The sequence below is a fragment of the Melopsittacus undulatus genome, chromosome 24 (assembly GCF_012275295.1).
Source record: "Melopsittacus undulatus isolate bMelUnd1 chromosome 24, bMelUnd1.mat.Z, whole genome shotgun sequence".
NCBI lineage: Eukaryota > Metazoa > Chordata > Aves > Psittaciformes > Psittaculidae > Melopsittacus > Melopsittacus undulatus.
In genome coordinates this window covers 56,309-73,061 of record NC_047550.1, presented here as the reverse complement: position 1 = coordinate 73,061, position 16,753 = coordinate 56,309, and the positions used below count along the sequence as shown (strand labels likewise).

Below are 16,753 nucleotides of genomic sequence, written 5' to 3'. Positions count from 1 at the left end.
AGCCCCATTATTGCCCCATAGAGCCCCATTGTTGCCTCATAGAGCCCCATTATTGCCCAACTATTACCACATAGAGCCCCATTATTACAACATAAAGCCCCCTGGTTGCCTCATAGAACCCAATTATTACTTAATTATTAAAACATAGAGCCCCATTATTACCCCATAGAGCCTCATTGTTTCCTCATACAGCCCCATTCTTACCACATAGAGCCCCATTGTTGCCCCATTGTTGCCTCAAAGTGCCCCGTCATTGCCCAATTATTACCACATAGAGCCCCATTATTGCCCCATAAAGGCCCATTGTTCCCTCATAGAGCCCCATTATTACCCCATAAAGGCCCATTGTTCCCTCATAGAGCCTCATTATTACCCCATAGACCCCATTGTTGCCCAATTGTTGCCTCATAGAGCCCTATTCTTGCCCAATAATTACCACATAGAGCCCCATTATTGCCCCATAAAGCCCCATTGTTGCTCCATTGATGCCTCAAGGTGTTCCATTATTGCCCAATTATTACCACATAGAGCCCCATTATTGCCCCATAAAGCCCCATTGTTGCCTCATAGAGCCCGATTATTACTCCATAGACCCCATTGTTGCCCCATTGTTGTCTCATAGAGCTTCATAATTGCCCAATTATTACCTCAAGGAGCCCCATTATTACCCCATAAAGCCACATTGTTCCCTCATAGAGCCCCATTTTACCCCATTCTTGCCCCATTGTTGTTTCATAGTGCCTCATTATTGCCTAATTATTATCACATAGAGCCCCATTATTGCCCCATAAAGCCCCATTGTTGCCTCATACAGGCCCATTCTTACCCCATAGAGCCCTATTGTTGCATCATTGTTGGCTCATAAAGCCCCATTCTTGCCCAATAATTACCACATAGAGCCCCATTATTACCCCATAAAGCCTCATTGTTGCCTCATAGAGCCCGATTATTACCCCATAGACCCCATTGTTGCCCCATTGTTGTCTCATAGAGCTTCATAATTGCCCAATTATTACCTCATGGTGCCCCATTATTACCCCATAAAGCCCCATTGTTGCCTCATAGAGCCCCATTATTGCCCAATTATTACCACATAGAGCCCCATAATTACCCCATAAAGCCCCATTTTTGCTTCATAGAGCCCCATTATTGCCCAACTGTTGACTCATAGAGCCCAATTATTACCCCATAGAGCCCCGTTGTTGCCCCATTGTTGCCTTATAGAGCCCCACTTTTGCCCATTTATTACCACATAGAGGCCCATTATTACCCCATAAAAGCCCCATTGTTCCCTCATAGAGCCCCAGTATTACCTCATAGAGCCCCATTGTTGCCTCATAGACCCCATTATTACCTCATAGAGCCCCATTATTACCCCATAGAGCCCCATTGTTGCCTCATTGTTGCCTCATAGTGTTCTATTATTGCCCAACTATTACCACATAGAGCCACATTATTACCACACAAAGCCCCATTGTTGCCTCATAGAGCTCTGTTATTACCCCTTAGAGCCCCATTCTCGCCCCATAGAACTTCATTAATGCCCCATAGAGCCCCATTGTTGCCTCATAGTGTCCCATTATTGCCCAATTATTACCACATAGAGCCCCATAATTACCCCATAAAGCCCCATTGTTGCCTCACAGAGCTCCATTATTGCCCAACTGTTGCCTCATAGAGCCCCATTATTACCCCATAGAGCCCCATTGTTGCCCCATTGTTGCCTCATAGAGCCCCATTATTACCCCATTCTTGCCCCATTGTTGCCTCATAGTGCCTCATTATTGCCCAATTATTATCACATAGAGCCCCATTATTGCCCCATAGAGCCCCATTGTTGCCATAGTGTTGCCTCATAGAGCCCCATTCTTCCCCAATAATTACCACATAGAGCCCCATTATTACCCCATAAAAGCCCCATTGTTGCTCCATTGTTGCCTCATAGACCCCTATTATTGCCCAATTCTTACCACATAGAGCCCCAGTATTACACCATAAAGCCCCATTTTTGCCTCATAGAGCCCCATTATTACCCCATAGAGCCCTATTGTTGCCCCATTCTTGCCTCATAGAGCCCCATTATTGCCCAATTCTTACCACATAGAGCCCCAGTATTGCCCAACTTTTGACTCATAGAGCCCCATTATTACCCCATAGAGCCCCATTGTTGCCCCATTGTTGCCTCATAGAGCCACATTACTGAACAATTATTACCACATAGAGCCCCATTATTACCCCATAGAGCCCCATTGTTGCCTCATAGACCCCATTATTGCCAAATTATTACCACATACAGCCCCATTATTACCCCATAAAGCCCCATTGTTGCCTCACAGAGCTCCATTATTGCCCAATAGTTGCCTCATAGAGCCCCATTATTACCCCATAAAGCCCATTGTTGCCTCATAGTGCCCCATTACTGCCCGATAGAACAGAATTGTTGCCTCATAGAACCCCATAATTGCCCCTTAGAGCCCCATTCTCGCCCCATAGAACTTCATTAATGCCCCATAGAGCCCCATTGTTGCCTCATAGTGTCCCAATATTGCCGAATAATTACCACATAGAGCCCCATAATTACCCCATAAAGCCCATGTGGAGACAGTTCCCACAGGAGAATGGATATTTGGTACATGAGCTCTGAATAACTCTGAGGGATACAGCAAGGCCATGGGAGGCCTGAGGAAGCTCAAGTAAGCAAGATAAGAAGAAGCTGGAATTCACTGAGTGATGAGAACTGTGGACTGTTGGCAAGTGTTGGAGGTCAAGTTCTCACACCTGTGCTTAACCAATTATATGTTAGTCACTAAGGGTCTTCAAGACAAGTATCCAATCATGATATGACAAAGTGCTGTAGGTGTGTGTAAGCAATAGTATATAAGGAGTTAAAGCTTTGCAATAAATGGCTTTTTGTCTGATCAAAAAGAAAGGGGGAGTGTAACTCCTTGACTGTTAACACTGTACAGTTCACGTCTGCAGCTGCTTCACATGCCCTTTGCATTAGAATGCTTCTGGGCATGTGTTGTATGAATCTTTCTGATCATTCTGAATCTATTCACAATGAAAAAACTTACTGTAGAAACAAATCCTATAGACTCTTGGTTAAAATCGTTAGGAACAAGTAGTTGGTTAAGGAGTTTAATCATGATGTTTAGCAGACCAATAATGATTATGTTGTTAAGTTTGTTTTTTGGACCTTGTTTGTTACAATGTATTATGCAACGTGTGCAGCAGATGCTAATGCTTTATTTGAAAACAGAGGGGGAGATGTTGGGGGTCGAGCATGGGCGCTTGAACAGGCCTACAGCAAGCTGTGAGAAAGTGAACTTCTGACCCCAGGATAAAAGAAGAAGAAGTGTCAAGATCAGCAAACAGGAATGCAATAACAAGATGCCAGAAGCATGATGTAACGCTAAGCTGAAGCCAAGGTGTGAACCCAATCAGGACAGGTAAAGGGGAGCGTGTATCCCTCGTGGGCAAAGCCAAGCAGCCAATCAAGTAATGCGTGATCACGTGTAAGACAGTATATTAAGAGCAGCCTTGTAATCAATAAACGGAGCTTTGTGAACCTACATCGTGTTGGTGTTTTCTCCCCTCCACCTGCCCGCGGCATTCTGGTGACCCCGACGTGATACCAGGAGAGAGAGAGACGAGAGAAGGTGGAGATCCCGGCTGCCCATAGAGGCAGGAAAGGAGCTCAAATGACGTGGCCACGGCTGAGCGGTGAGTCAGGCAGACTGCGGTCTGGTTCGGGATGGGTTTCGCTGTATCAGCCATAGAAAAGGCTACGATAGAAGCGTAGCGAAGAAAACAGGTACTCGATACCCCGACAGGAACTTGTGGATGTTTTACTTTGGTGCCACGAAGGGGTTGTTAGAACATACGGGACAGTTATTCTCCAAAGATCAATGGCGTAAGATAGGGGAAGAATTGTGGGAGTCGGTGAAGCTTTAATCTCGAGACTTGGGAGAGAATTACTAAGGAAGAAGCCCCTGATTTATGGATGTTTTCAGTCCTTCCTAAGGTGAAGGGAGCAACCCTTAAAGAGACAGACCTAAAGTTAATGTTGAAATGGTCAAAGACACGTTACCCAGAGATTGATGAGTCTACCGGATTTGAGATATCCTTGTGGAATGGGGCAGGAGTTAAGCTGTGGAATGGGGCAGGAGTTAAGCTGTGGAATGGGGCAGGAGTTAAGCTGTGGAATGGGGCAGGAGTTAAGCTGTGGAATGGGGCAGGAGTTAAGCTGTGGAATGCAGCCACGAATGGCAATGATGCTGTGAAAAGTTTGTTAGTCATTTGGAGAACTGTGCACGTTCATCAGTTTGCTGTTGCTGCTCCTGAGACACCTGATAATGCTGATGCTGACCTGGATGGTGCTCTTGACCTGGAGCCTATTCATCCGGAAAAGAAGCCTGATTTATATCCCCCATATCCTCATGATAAATGGGTAGCTGTAAAGGGAGAAGTGAGATGGGTGGGGGATGCAGATGTATTGCACGGTTTCCTTGTGGTGTATATGCTGGTTCAAAACCCGCAGTGGGAAAGTCTCTTGTATGCTCTTATCAGGGGTATCGGGCAGAATGTGTCAGACCGTGGAGTTGGGACCCCATATACAACTCCTTTGATACAGTCTCTCTGTGATACTCATGTACTAGAAGTTGGTCAATATAAGTATGTCCATGTTTCTATCGACCCTTGGAAACCTTTAGAGGTATTGCTGGCAACTTCTTCCAACATAGGCTGGCCACCTGTGTCGGAACGAGTGTGCATTTTGGTCAGTATAAAAGCCCAAGCCTCATGCGATGTGAGGGAGGCAGAGCCTCTGCGGGGACGCCCGCTAAGGTTGAGCCTGCCACCCCACACTGCGATGATGCTTCTCGGAGCTGGTTTCCTGGTAGTCTTTACAGGGTCCTTGTGCCATGCTCTGCATGTGGGACTGTGTAGTTGGAGCAATGATTGTCTGGATTTTGTGTTTCAAATACTGTAGTTGTGTGCAGTGTGCTTGTGGGATCCCATATATGTGTGTGTCTGTGTGTGTGTGTGATGAGGGCAGACAGTGTTCTGTGTATTTTTCGTTGTCAGGTTCATGTAACAGTTTTAACAGGTAGCAGTTTAACCTTTCGAGCAAGAAAAGGTTAATGCCAAAGTGCAGTTGCCGATAGGCCGGTGGTTTTAGCTGTAAGTGTAATGCTGGAACAAACCCCTTTGACTGTTAACACTGTGCAGTCTGTTTCTGCAGCTGGTTCACATTCTGTTTGCATCAGATGCTTCTGCTTTAAGGAATCACTTTAATCTGTCTATTTCTCAACAACTGATAACCCAGAGGAAGGGGTATATTTCTGTCCTCCTACCTAGAGGTCCTTGGCGACTGCCTGCAAAGTTTGTCAAGCCTTGCCATGAGCTGGACAGATGAGTAGAAGAACTTGATGCATCAGCTACAGGAGCTGACTGTGAATACCCCAAGCAGAATGAGACAGAGGAAAAACGAATGATTGTAAAACATCACTTGGGGGCAACTGAAAAGCAACAGCTTGAATATGTGTGCTTGTAAAGTAGCTGTTATTAGAGGTTGTGACTTTGTGTATAAAACCACCTGTATTTACTAGCCAGTTGCTAACAAGAACCAGTACCTTGTATTGTATGGATTTGTCACTTGTAAAAGAGGTGTTAAAGAATGCAAAATTGCAACAGCTGCTAGAAAATGCTAAGGCAAAAGCTAGAAAGATTTTAAGATAATGGTACTGTTACAAAGCAGGTAGTGGAACAAATGAAGAGGGTGGGAGAAATCCACTGGTAAGAAGTTTCTTTGGTTAGTCCCTTGCTGTCATCAGCATCTTCAACATGCTGATGCACTCTGGGATAGTTACTCTGCTAATGTAAATCTGTGTGTGCTTTGCTGTAGTAGTGACTTGTTACTGGGTGAAGCAGGTGAAACTCTGCATTGACAACAAGGTGCAAGAACTGAGATTGCTTACCACAGTCAAGGGCAAGACTGGGTTGGCCTCTGTGTCTGCCACCAAGAAGAACCTTGAGCTTCGCTGCTGGCTGCAACCCAGCAGGTGTAGAGCGGTGGAGACACATGCTATGCCAGACCTTGATGTGAGGGATGGCCTCCACTGTTATCAGAGAGCTATCCAGGAGAAAAAGGTTAGGCCCAGCTGTGTACAGCTATCAACAGAACCATACTGACTGCCAGAGAAATACACAAATCCCCAGAACTCAACAACATCAAGAAACAGCAATGACAGAAATCTTTGTAATATCTGTTCTATTCTGTGTGACCGTGGGTAATGGACAAGTATACTGAGCACATCTGGTAAATCCTCATTATTCCATCCTGTTACATGGTGTGTAAATAATGGACCAAATTCCTTTGGGAACACCGTTTCCTTCCACAGCAGCATCCCCTTTCCTGATCCACGGAATCCCAGAAGGAATCCTTGCATCTTCCTTGCGGGATAACGGGATAAGGTTTGGAGTCCGTGCTGCCTGGATGCTGATGGAGATGGAGAGCAGGGAATGGGAACCTTCGGGCTCCGGAGCTCCTTGGTCCAGGTTTGTCTCTGCCATTCTCTTCCCTAAGGAAAACTGCGCCGTTCCCAGCACCAGAGCGCCCACAGGCTGCATCCCAGGTTCTGCTGCTCCGGTGTGCTCCGGAGGATGAGCAGGGTCTGAGCCGTCAGGGAACGGAGTTCGGGATCGGCCTCTTCCATCAGCATTTCCAGGGCTGTGATCCAAAGAGACAGGGATGAGCCTCCCATAGCCCCCAGCATCCCCCCCCCAAGCCCCTGCTCCCTCCTCACCTCTGCAGATCTCCTCCAGTGTCCCGGAGCTTTCCCCTCTTAGGGGCCGCGCAGCCAATCCTGTGCACAGGGATCCATTGGGATCCATCAGCATCCACTGGGATCCATCAGGGATGCAGCGGGATGGGGACCGGGATGGGGCTCACCAATGAACCTGACGGCTGCCTCTCGCAGGGGGACCTGAGCATCCCGCAGGTACTGCAGGCTGTGGTGCAGGCATGCCTGCATCCTCTTCCTGCTCCGCTTCACCTGCAGAGGGAAGGGGATGCTATGGGAACGCCCCCCCATTCCCATCCCGATATGGGATGGGCAGAGCGGTCCAACAGGTTCCAATGGGAATAGGGATGGATGCAGGGTCCATACCAAGCATTCCATAACCCTCCACATCTGCTTGGTCTCCAATAGGTGCTGGAGGTCTTCCCATCCCAGGAGCGTCGCCACAGCAAGGAGAGCTTTCCGGGAAGCCTGCAAAAGATGGGATGGGAGATGGCCCCTTGGGAATGATCCCACCCTCTGGAATGTGGGATACAGGATGGGGGGGGGGGGGGGGGGTCCTTACCTTGACCACGCTGTGGCTTTTGTCATTTAGATGGAAGAAGACAGGGAGCAGCAGATCCCAAGTCTTGCTCCGTATCCTCCTCCAGTCACATCCAAGCATCATCTCCAGGAGGAAGCAGACCAGGCGGATGGAGAGCGCCCGGAGCCGCTCGCATCCCTGCAGGAAAAAGGTGGGATATGGAAATGGATCCCAACGGGATGCGATGCCCCGGAGCCATCCAAGGGGTAGGGGGACCCCATGCAGCCCTTACTGCATCAAAGAAGGGCCGCAGGTCCTGCACCAGCCCCACAGCAATGGGGCTGGCCTCCTCCCTCGAGAGGTGCTTCATCACATTCTGTAGGATGAGCAGGCCCTTTATCTGGAGCTTCTCTGTGACATCCCAGAGCCTGCCCAGGATGTGGGGCAGGAGCTGCTGCAGTTTCCTTGCCTGCAGGAAGAGATGGGAGCTACTTGGGGGGCAGTCGGAACCCAAGGCTCTGGTGGCCAAGAGGGGCCCCCATGGCCAGGTCCTGCCCCATAGGCAAGAGGGTGCCCCATGACCCATTGAGAACAGGGCTCCCCATGACCCATGCCCTGCCCCATGGCTGTGCCCTGCCCCATACCCATACCACAGCCCTGCCCCATAGCCATGCCCTGCCCCATGCCCATGACCAGCCCCATACCCATACCCTGACCCATACCCATACCCAGCCCCATACCCATGACCAGCCCCATACCCATGACCAGCCCCATACCCATACCCTGCCTCATACCCATGACCAGCCCCATACCCTGCCCCATACCCATGACCAGCCCCATACCCATGACCAGCCCCATACCCTGCCCCATACCCATACCCAGCCCCATACCCATGACCAGCCCCATACCCATACCCTGGCCCATACCCATACCCAGCCCCATACCCATGACCAGCCCCATACCCATACCCTGCCCCATACCCTCCCCACGGCCCTGCCCCCCATCCCTGCCCCCATTCGTGCCCCCCTCACCAATCTGCATTCCTTTGAGACCCTCAAGAGCTTTTCCATCAGTGTAGCCACGGTCACCACCCCCTGGGGGCCCTCGGCCCCCCCAGCATCGGAGGCCCTGGGCTAAGGCAAAGGTGCTGGGACCCCTCCCCCCCCAATCCGGCAGGATCCATAGGGAGCCATGGGGGGGGGGGGCTCACAACCAAGGCGAGGATGGAGGTGTCCCAGGTACCTGGATCATTCCCAGCAGCTCCTGCAGGGTTTCTATGGGCTCGGAGATGCTCAGGACCATGTCCCACATGACCAGGTCGGAGCTGGGAGGGAGATGGAGGAGTCAGGGTGGGGTGGGAATCCCATGGGATGCTCCATGGGGGATCCACATAGGGGGGATGGAGGGAGGAGATCCTTAGGGATGTCAAAGCAGCAGAAAGGGCGTTAAGATCATCCCATTCCAATCCCATGGATTGGGATAGAGGGACCAGATCCTCAGCATCATAAAGGGCTTTAAGATTATCCCATTCCAATCCCATGGATTGGGATAGAGGGACCAGATCCTCAGCATCATAAAGGGCTTTAAGATCATCCCATTCCAATCCCATGGAGTGGGATAGAGGGACCAGATCCTCAGCATCATAAAGGGCCTTAAAATCCCCCCATTCCAACCCCAATACCATGAGGTGGGATGGAGGAACCAAATCCTTAGGGATGTCAAAGCATCATAAAGGGCCTTAAGATCATCCAGTTCCAACCCCAGTGCCATGGGGTGGGATGCAGGGACCAGATCCTCAGCATCATCAAGCACCTTAAGATCCCCCCCCATTCCAGCCCCATTGCCATGGATTGGGATGCAGGGCCCAGGTGCCCAAGCCCTCCAGGCTGGTACCTCTCTCTCAAGGGCACGTTGAGGACCATGGTGACTATCAATTCCCTGGGATACTTGATGGCCATGAGGGTGATGAGCTCATCCATCCTCCACATCTCTTCTATGCTGCTGTTCCGCAGGCATTCGTGGATGCTCCTCACCACGCTGGGTATCTGGAAGCAGGAGCATGGGGCTGGGAGCGCCTTCCCCATCCCTCTCTGCTGCTTTGGGTACCCAGGAGCCCCCCTCGGGTTTGGGATGGAGGAGGAAGGAGCGGATGGGATGGGAACGCAGCCATGGGGCACCCACCTCCAGCAGCCAGAAGTCGGGGTCACGCAGGACCAGCTCCAGGATGTTCTCTGCCACCCTCCTGTCGAAGATGCTCGAGTCCTTCATGGCCTCGATGAGCACGCAGACCATCTCCATCCGCTCCCGTGGGAACAGGAGCACTGCAAACTTCTATGGAAGGAAGGGTGGGAGCCATGGGGTGCATGGTTCCTGCTGGGGGAAGCAGCCCTCCATAGGGTCCAGCCATGGGGGAGCTCTGTTACCATAGTGAGTACTCGGGGGCTTGCGTCTAATTCCAATCTGCGCTCTTCCACTTGCTTCTGCTTTCGCCGTTCTGAAGAGGAAGGGGGATATGGGGGAGTCAGTGGCATACAGGAGCAGCAATGGGATAGAGGAGCATCAATGGGATACAGGGGAGTCAGTGGGGTACAGGGGAGTCAGTGGGATAGAGGAGCATCAGTGGGATAGAGGAGCATCAATGGGGTACAGGGGAATCAATGGCATACAGGGGAGTCAATGGTAAACAAGAGCATCAGTGGGATACAGGGGAGTCAGTGGGGTACAGGGCAGTCAGTGGGATACAGGAGAGTCAATGGGGTACAGGAGAGTCAATGAGACACAGGAGCATCAGTGGGATACAGGGGAGTCAATGGGATACAGGAGCATCAATGGGATACAGGAGCATCGATGGGGCACAGTGAAGTCAATGGGATACAGAAGTATCAATGGGATACAGGAGCATCAATGGGATATAGGAGCATCAATGGGATACAGGAGCATGAATGGGACACAGTGAAGTCAATGGGGCACAGGAGCATGGATGGGGCACAGGAGCACGGATGGGGCACAGGAGCACGGATGGGGCACAGGAGCATGGATGTGGCACAGGAGCATGGATGGGGCACAGGAGCATGGATGGGGCACAGGAGCACGGATGGGGCACAGGAGCACAGATGTGGCACAGGAGCACGGATGGGGCACAGGAGCATGGATGGGGCACAGGAGCACGGATGGGGCACAGGAGCATGGATGTGGCACAGGAGCATGGATGGGGCACAGGAGCATGGATGTGCTCGCTGCCTGTGGTACCTCTGTGATGCATCAGGTACTTGTAGATGTTCCGGAGCACATCCAGGGCCGTGGTGCTGGTCCCGTCCTCGCTGAAGCGGAACAGGAGGAACTGGCCCAGGAGCTGGCCCAGGAGCTGCTCCGGGTCCAGGCGGCTGAAGTGGCTTCCCTGGGCCAGGAACGGCTTCTGGGGGGGAGCGGAAGGGGAGGAAAGCAAAGCATGAGCAGGGGAGGAGGAGGAGGAGGAAGAGGAGGGGAAGGAGATGAAGGAGAAAAGAGAAAGGGGAGAAGGGAAGGAGGAAAAGGAGAAGGTGAAGGAGAAACAAGGAAAATGAGAAAGGAAAGAGGAGGAGGAGGAGATGAAGATGAAGGAGGAGGAGAAAGAAGGAGAAGGACCAGAAGAACGTGAAGAATGAAGGAAGAAAGAAGAAAGGAGAAGGAAGAGCAGGACCAGAAGCAGGAACAGGACCAGAAGCAGGACCAGGACCAGGACCAGGACCAGGACCAGGACCAGGCCGAGCACCGGACGCGCTGCAGTTCCCCTCTCCCCCCGCAGGGGTCGCTGCCGCCCCGTCCTTACCTTCAGCGTGTAGTGGCGCAGTCGCAGGACCCGGCTCAGGGCCTTGATCTTGCCCAGGGCCCGGTTCCTCACAGTGCTGCTGGGGTTGCAGCTGAAGCACAGCAGGAGCTGGGCAAGGGGGAGAAGCCTCGGGTGAGCCCCGGGGCTGCAGCAGGGGCTGGACCCATCCCGCTCCCATTGCAGCTCCCGTTGGAGCATCCCTGGGATGCAGGCGATGAGGGTTTGGTCCCCTCGCTGCGGGTGATGCTCTGGCCGCAAGGACCAAGGCACGGTCCCTATGGATGAGGAGTATCCCACATAGGGCAGACCTGCAGGATGCTCTTCAACTCCTCGCCGGCCTCGGGGTCTGCAGAGTTGACGACCAGGCTCTTGAACATGCCATCCATGGCTTCCAGTGCCTGCAGGGACAAGAGCAGAGCCCTTCGGGTACCAACTGCGGGCATCCCACAGCCCCAGTGTTCCAAAGGGAGCTGCAGGCTCCTGGAGCACCTTACATGTTCATAGTAGAAGGTCTCCACCTCCGAGAACTCCTCTTCTGGAGGCAGGAAGAAGATGCTCATACAACAGATCTCTGCGAAGCTTGTCCCCAGGTCCTCAAGCCCTGGCTGCACTGAGCTGCAAAGGGAAGAAGGCTCCGGTTGGATGCTGGGGATGGGAGCAGTGTGGTCCATCCAGGAAGGATGCACACTTGTGGTACCTCAGTTCCACGACGGCTTCCATGGCGAGATGCCACACATCCGTGTGTACCTCGGTGACAGGCTGCTCTTGGAGTATTGCCTATAGGGCACAATAGGCATAAGGGATCTGGGGGGCCAGCAGGCTTGGGGGCTGGAGGCCTTTGCCCCACAGCATCCCCATAGCATCCCCATAGCATCCCCATAGCGTCCCCATAGCATCCCCATAGCGTCCCCATAGCATCCCCATAGCATCCCCATAGCATCCCCATAGCATCCCTTCACCTGGATGGTCTGCACGAGCTGGTTGTTCTTGCAGAAGGTATCCAGCCCCTGTTTCAAGCCGCGGCGCCTGGCGGTGTAGAGCAGGAGTCAAATGCTCCGAAGGAATTCAACCTTCTCCTGCTCAGACTGGAAAGCAGTGGGGATGGAGGCACAAAGAGGGAGGGTGAGAGGGGACAGGGGTACTGGGGTGCTAAGGGTGGAGGCAGCACCCACCAGCACTCATCAGCACCCATCAGCATCCATCAGTATCCACCAGCACCCACCAGCACCCACCAGCACCCATCAGCACCCATCAGCATCCATCAGCATCTATCAGCATCCATCAGCATCCACCAGCACCCACCAGCACCCACCAGCATCCATCAGCACCCACCAGCATCCATCAGCACCCACCAGCATCCACCAGCATCCACCAGCACCCACCAGCATCCACCAGCACCCACCAGCATCCACCAGCACCCACCAGCACCCACCAGCATCCATCAGCATCCACCAGCACCCATCAGCATTGCTCACCACGGCTGCAGTGTTGTCAAAGGCCTCGATGAGGTCCACCTTGTCCTGCTCCAGTTCGTACACTGGTAACCAGCTGGCATCTGATGGAGGAAGAGGAGACGTTTGGGCAGCATCCAAGGAACGTGCTGCTGGTCATGGAATCATGGAATGGGTTGGGAAGGCCCCAGAGAGCATCCATTGGCTGTCACCAAGGCTGTGTCCAACCCAGCTGTGGATGGAGCATCCCCCCTGTGCCAGTGCCTCGGCCCTTCCATAGGGAACAACTTCCTTCCATCCCATTGGAACTTCCCTGTTCCAGCCTGATCCCATCACCCCTCGTCCTGCTCCCAGCCCAACACTCACGAGGCTTCAATAGCAGAACTGGGGACTCCTCACAGGCCTCCAGTGAGGAGGTGCTCCCATTGGATTCCTCATCGCTCTCCCAGGCCTGCCGGGGGGGTCCTGGGGGTGTCTCCATCATCCCACGGGATGCGGAAAGGGATCGGGATAACCAAGGGGAAAGCTTGGATCAAACGCAACAGGGCTTGAGCTCGGAAGCAACACAACAGCTCCTTCCTCCTGCTCTTCCCTGCTCCACTGCTGCTCCCCTGACACAGGCACTGAAATAGGGGGACCCAAATGACGTCACAAAGGGACCCCGTTCTGACCCGTTGCCATGGTGACCTGGCTGGGTTCCAGACTGGAGCTGCAGGGCCACGAGCTGCATCCCTGCATCCCAACATGCTCTGTGTGGGGACCCGTATGGGGCTCCATCAAGATGGGGTTTGGGGGCATTTAGGGGTACCAGCAGTGATGGGAGGGATGGAGATGCCCGGGGTGGGTTGGGTTTTGGGGTACAAGGTGGGTTTTGGGGTGGTTTAGGGGTACCATGGGGGTTGGAAGGGATGGAGATGGCTGGGGTGGGTTGGGTTTTGGGGTACCCTGTAGTTTGAGGGTGGCTTAGGGCTACTGGGATGGATGGCGATGGCTGGGGCAGGGTGGGCTTCTGGGTACCAGATGGTTATATGGTTATATGGTTTAGATGATTATACAGTTTAGATGGCTATATGATTCTATGGTATAGATGATTATATAGTTTAGATGGTTAGATGATTTATATGGTTATATAGTTTAGATGGTTATAGAGTTTAGAGGGTTACATGGTTCAGATGGTTTAGATGGTTGAGATCATTTAAGTGGTTCAAGACCATCTTAAGAACCTGAACATGCACAAGTCCATGGGACCTGATGAAATCCATCCCCAGGTCCTGAAGGAGCTGGTGAATGAAGTTGCTGAGCCACTGGCCATCATATCTGAAAGATGATGGCAGTCAGGTGAAGTTCCCAACGACTGGAACAAGGGAAATATAACCCCTATTTTCCAGAGGGGAAAATGGATAACCCAGGGAATTACAGAGCAGTCAGGCTCACCTCTGTGCCTGGCAACATCTTGGAGCAGCTTCTCCTGGAAGGTTCTGTTAGGACACATGGAAAACAACGAGGTGCTTGGTGACAGCCAGCAGGGCTTCACTAAGGGGAAATCCTGCCCCACCACTTTGGTGGCCTTCTATGATGGGGCTATGGGACTGATGGACAGGGGTAGAGCAGCTGATGGCATCTACCTGGACTTGTGCAGTGTCTGACACTGTCCCACATGACATCCTTGTCTCTAAGCTGGAGAGACATCAATTTGATAGGTGGAGCACTTGGTGGATAAAGAAGTGGATGTATGGGTGCACACACAGAGTTGTGGTCAATGGCTCCATGCCCAGTTGGAGACCATTTCTGTACTGATCCATCCCTCATTTCTGTACTGACCCATCCCTCATTTCTGTACTGACCCATCCCTCATTTCTGTACTGATCCATCCCTCATTTCCTTACTGACCCATCCCTCATTTCTGTACTGATCCATCCCTCTTTTCCTTACTGACCCATCCCTCATTTCTGTACTGATCCATCCCTCATTTCCTTACTGACCCATCCCTCATTTCTGTACTGACCCATCCCTCATTTCTTTACCTGACACAACATTCAGTAGGGCAGAGACCTCAGTGTTTCACCCAAAGCTCCCCATTCCCAGCTTTAAGGCTCGCCAGGGCTTTCACTCACTTCCACCATGGACCTGTGAGATAGGAATTCCCTCCTCTAAACAGGATACCAAGGTTTTATTGAGGGACAAAGTCAATAAAGCAAAAGCAACCAGCGCTGGGTGCATGACCATAGCCAGTGGTGTGAGTGATTAGGATTTGTTATAGGTTTCTATACGTTCACTATTGCATTGGTCCCATCCATAACCATAATTCCTTATAGGCAGGGACCATTATAACTAATAATTATAACTATTAACAATTATAACAATTATAATATTATTATATTGTTATAACTATTAATAACTAATAATGATAACTATGACCCTAAATCTCCTCTCGGTGCCTGCGCACTGCTCTGCAGTGAGTGCGGGCAGAGGTCTTGAGGATGAAGGAAGCAGTCTTCCTCCCAGTGTGCTCTTTCCCTTTGGCCCAGCTGGACCCAGCAATCCCCCAGATGAGCTCAAACCAGCCCTATCTGTAATAATTGTGATACCAAGCAAAGACTGAGGAGAGTGGGACCTCCCTGCAGGATGGGCAGGCAAGGAGCATCCCAAGCTGGCTCTGGCTCTAAACAGAAGGATGGGGTGGAAGAACCCATTCATGTGAACTACATAGAACTAAATAAATATAACATATATAAATATATATTATTATAACTAAATAAACATAACATATATAAATATAGATATCTATCTAAATATATAAAAATAGAAATATAACATACAACTAAATCCTGTTATTGCAGATTTACAACACAACCCTTGTCCTTTAAGGCTACTTTAGGAGACTGCAGTGAAACCATGGGGTTTAGTGGGGCCACTGAAGTCCACACACTCCCAACACAGACATTGATTGCTCTCTTCCTACAGCCTAAAGTAAGCTAAAAAGTACAAAAGCAGATGCTTGGTTCTATTGATAAGGGACAAAAGCAGGTGTTTGGTTCTATTGATAAGGGACAAAAGCAGATGCTTGGTTCTATTGATAAGGGACAAAAGCAGATGTTTGGTTCTATTGATAAGGGACAAAAGCAGATGTTTGGTGCTATTGATAAGGGACAAAAGCAGATGTTTGGTTCTATTGATAAGGGACAAAAGCAGATGTTTGGTTCTATTGATAAGGGACAAAAGCAGATGTTTGGTTCTATTGATAAGGGACAAAAGCAGATGTTTGGTTCTATTGCTAAGCAGGGAAGAAGCAGACTGGGCACCAACCAAACCCTAAGGCCATGTGTGAAGATTAAAAGGTGAAAGGTTGAAGAAGAGGAGGACTCATTTACTTCATCTTGAGACCCCTACTCACAAGAGGAAGACTCTAGAATGACCTTCTAGCTCATTATAACACGAAGTGGGGGTAGATAATAAATATGTATAGGTGTCTTGAGTAACCTAATGCATATGTATACCTTCAGAGAAGCAATGTAAAGGGAAACCAACCCTTTGGAGCTATCCCCATGCACCTCAGTGCTGGATAAAAGCATACCTACTTTATGGGCTGTGGAGTCCATCCATGCAGCAGGGAGAGCCTTGTTCCCGGTTCCCTTGGAATTGATCCGGAGGAAACTCCAGGACCAACCTTCCCAACAGTTCCAAGGTGACAGCAGGTATTCCTCATGGCAGCAAAGGGAGACACGGGGGGATAGCTCCTCCTCATGTGTGTCCCTGTATTGTTATACATGGCATCCACATATGGGCACTGGGAATACGACATTGTTTTCCAGGGAGTTTCCCGCATGGATACAAGATTGGGATGGTGGTTTTAGGGTCTTTTATTTTCCCCAACTTCATTAATATTACGGACATAGCAACATCCCATCCTTCTACTTACCAGTTAGTGTTAAGTGTGCCCATCCTGGCCAGCAGGAGTCCCGGATATTCCCCATTCCCAAGTCCAGCTTTTCCATTGTTTTCCTTACCCCTTTTGTCCTAAGGTCCTAAGGACCTGAAACTAAACCAGCTCCCTTCAGGCATCCCAATCATTTTCCATTCCAAAGCCACCAAACTCCCCATCACTGAGAACTGAGGACATTCCTGCTTTCCTGCCTCCTCGCATCAGAACACAGGGGAGCAGGGAATGAGA

General features: G+C 51.0%; 1 protein-coding gene across 1 annotated transcript; it reads right to left on the bottom strand.

Moving 5' to 3' along the window:
- Positions 1-6,581: 6,581 nt before the first annotated feature.
- Positions 6,582-10,660, bottom strand: LOC117437595 (maestro heat-like repeat-containing protein family member 7). Its single transcript, XM_034072105.1, has 11 exons — positions 10,573-10,660; positions 9,747-9,817; positions 9,505-9,654; positions 9,217-9,368; positions 8,566-8,647; positions 7,616-7,792; positions 7,366-7,521; positions 7,170-7,271; positions 6,953-7,055; positions 6,807-6,866; positions 6,582-6,730 (listed from the first exon to the last, which is right to left on the bottom strand). The coding sequence occupies exons 1-11, from the start codon at positions 10,583-10,585 to the stop codon at positions 6,582-6,584; spliced, it is 1,215 nt and encodes a 404-aa protein (XP_033927996.1). The 5' UTR covers positions 10,586-10,660.
- Positions 10,661-16,753: the final 6,093 nt, after the last annotated feature.

What these genes read in the sequence shown, in the direction of transcription:
- LOC117437595 (XM_034072105.1), bottom strand. An exon ending in CCGACTTCTGGCTGCTGGAG is followed by an intron (nt 9,369 to 9,504) that starts GTGGGTGCCCCA and finishes TCCTGCTTCCAG; the next exon opens with ATACCCAGCGTGGTGAGGAG. An exon ending in ACTGGAGGAGATCTGCAGAG is followed by an intron (nt 6,731 to 6,806) that starts GTGAGGAGGGAG and finishes TTTGGATCACAG; the next exon opens with CCCTGGAAATGCTGATGGAA.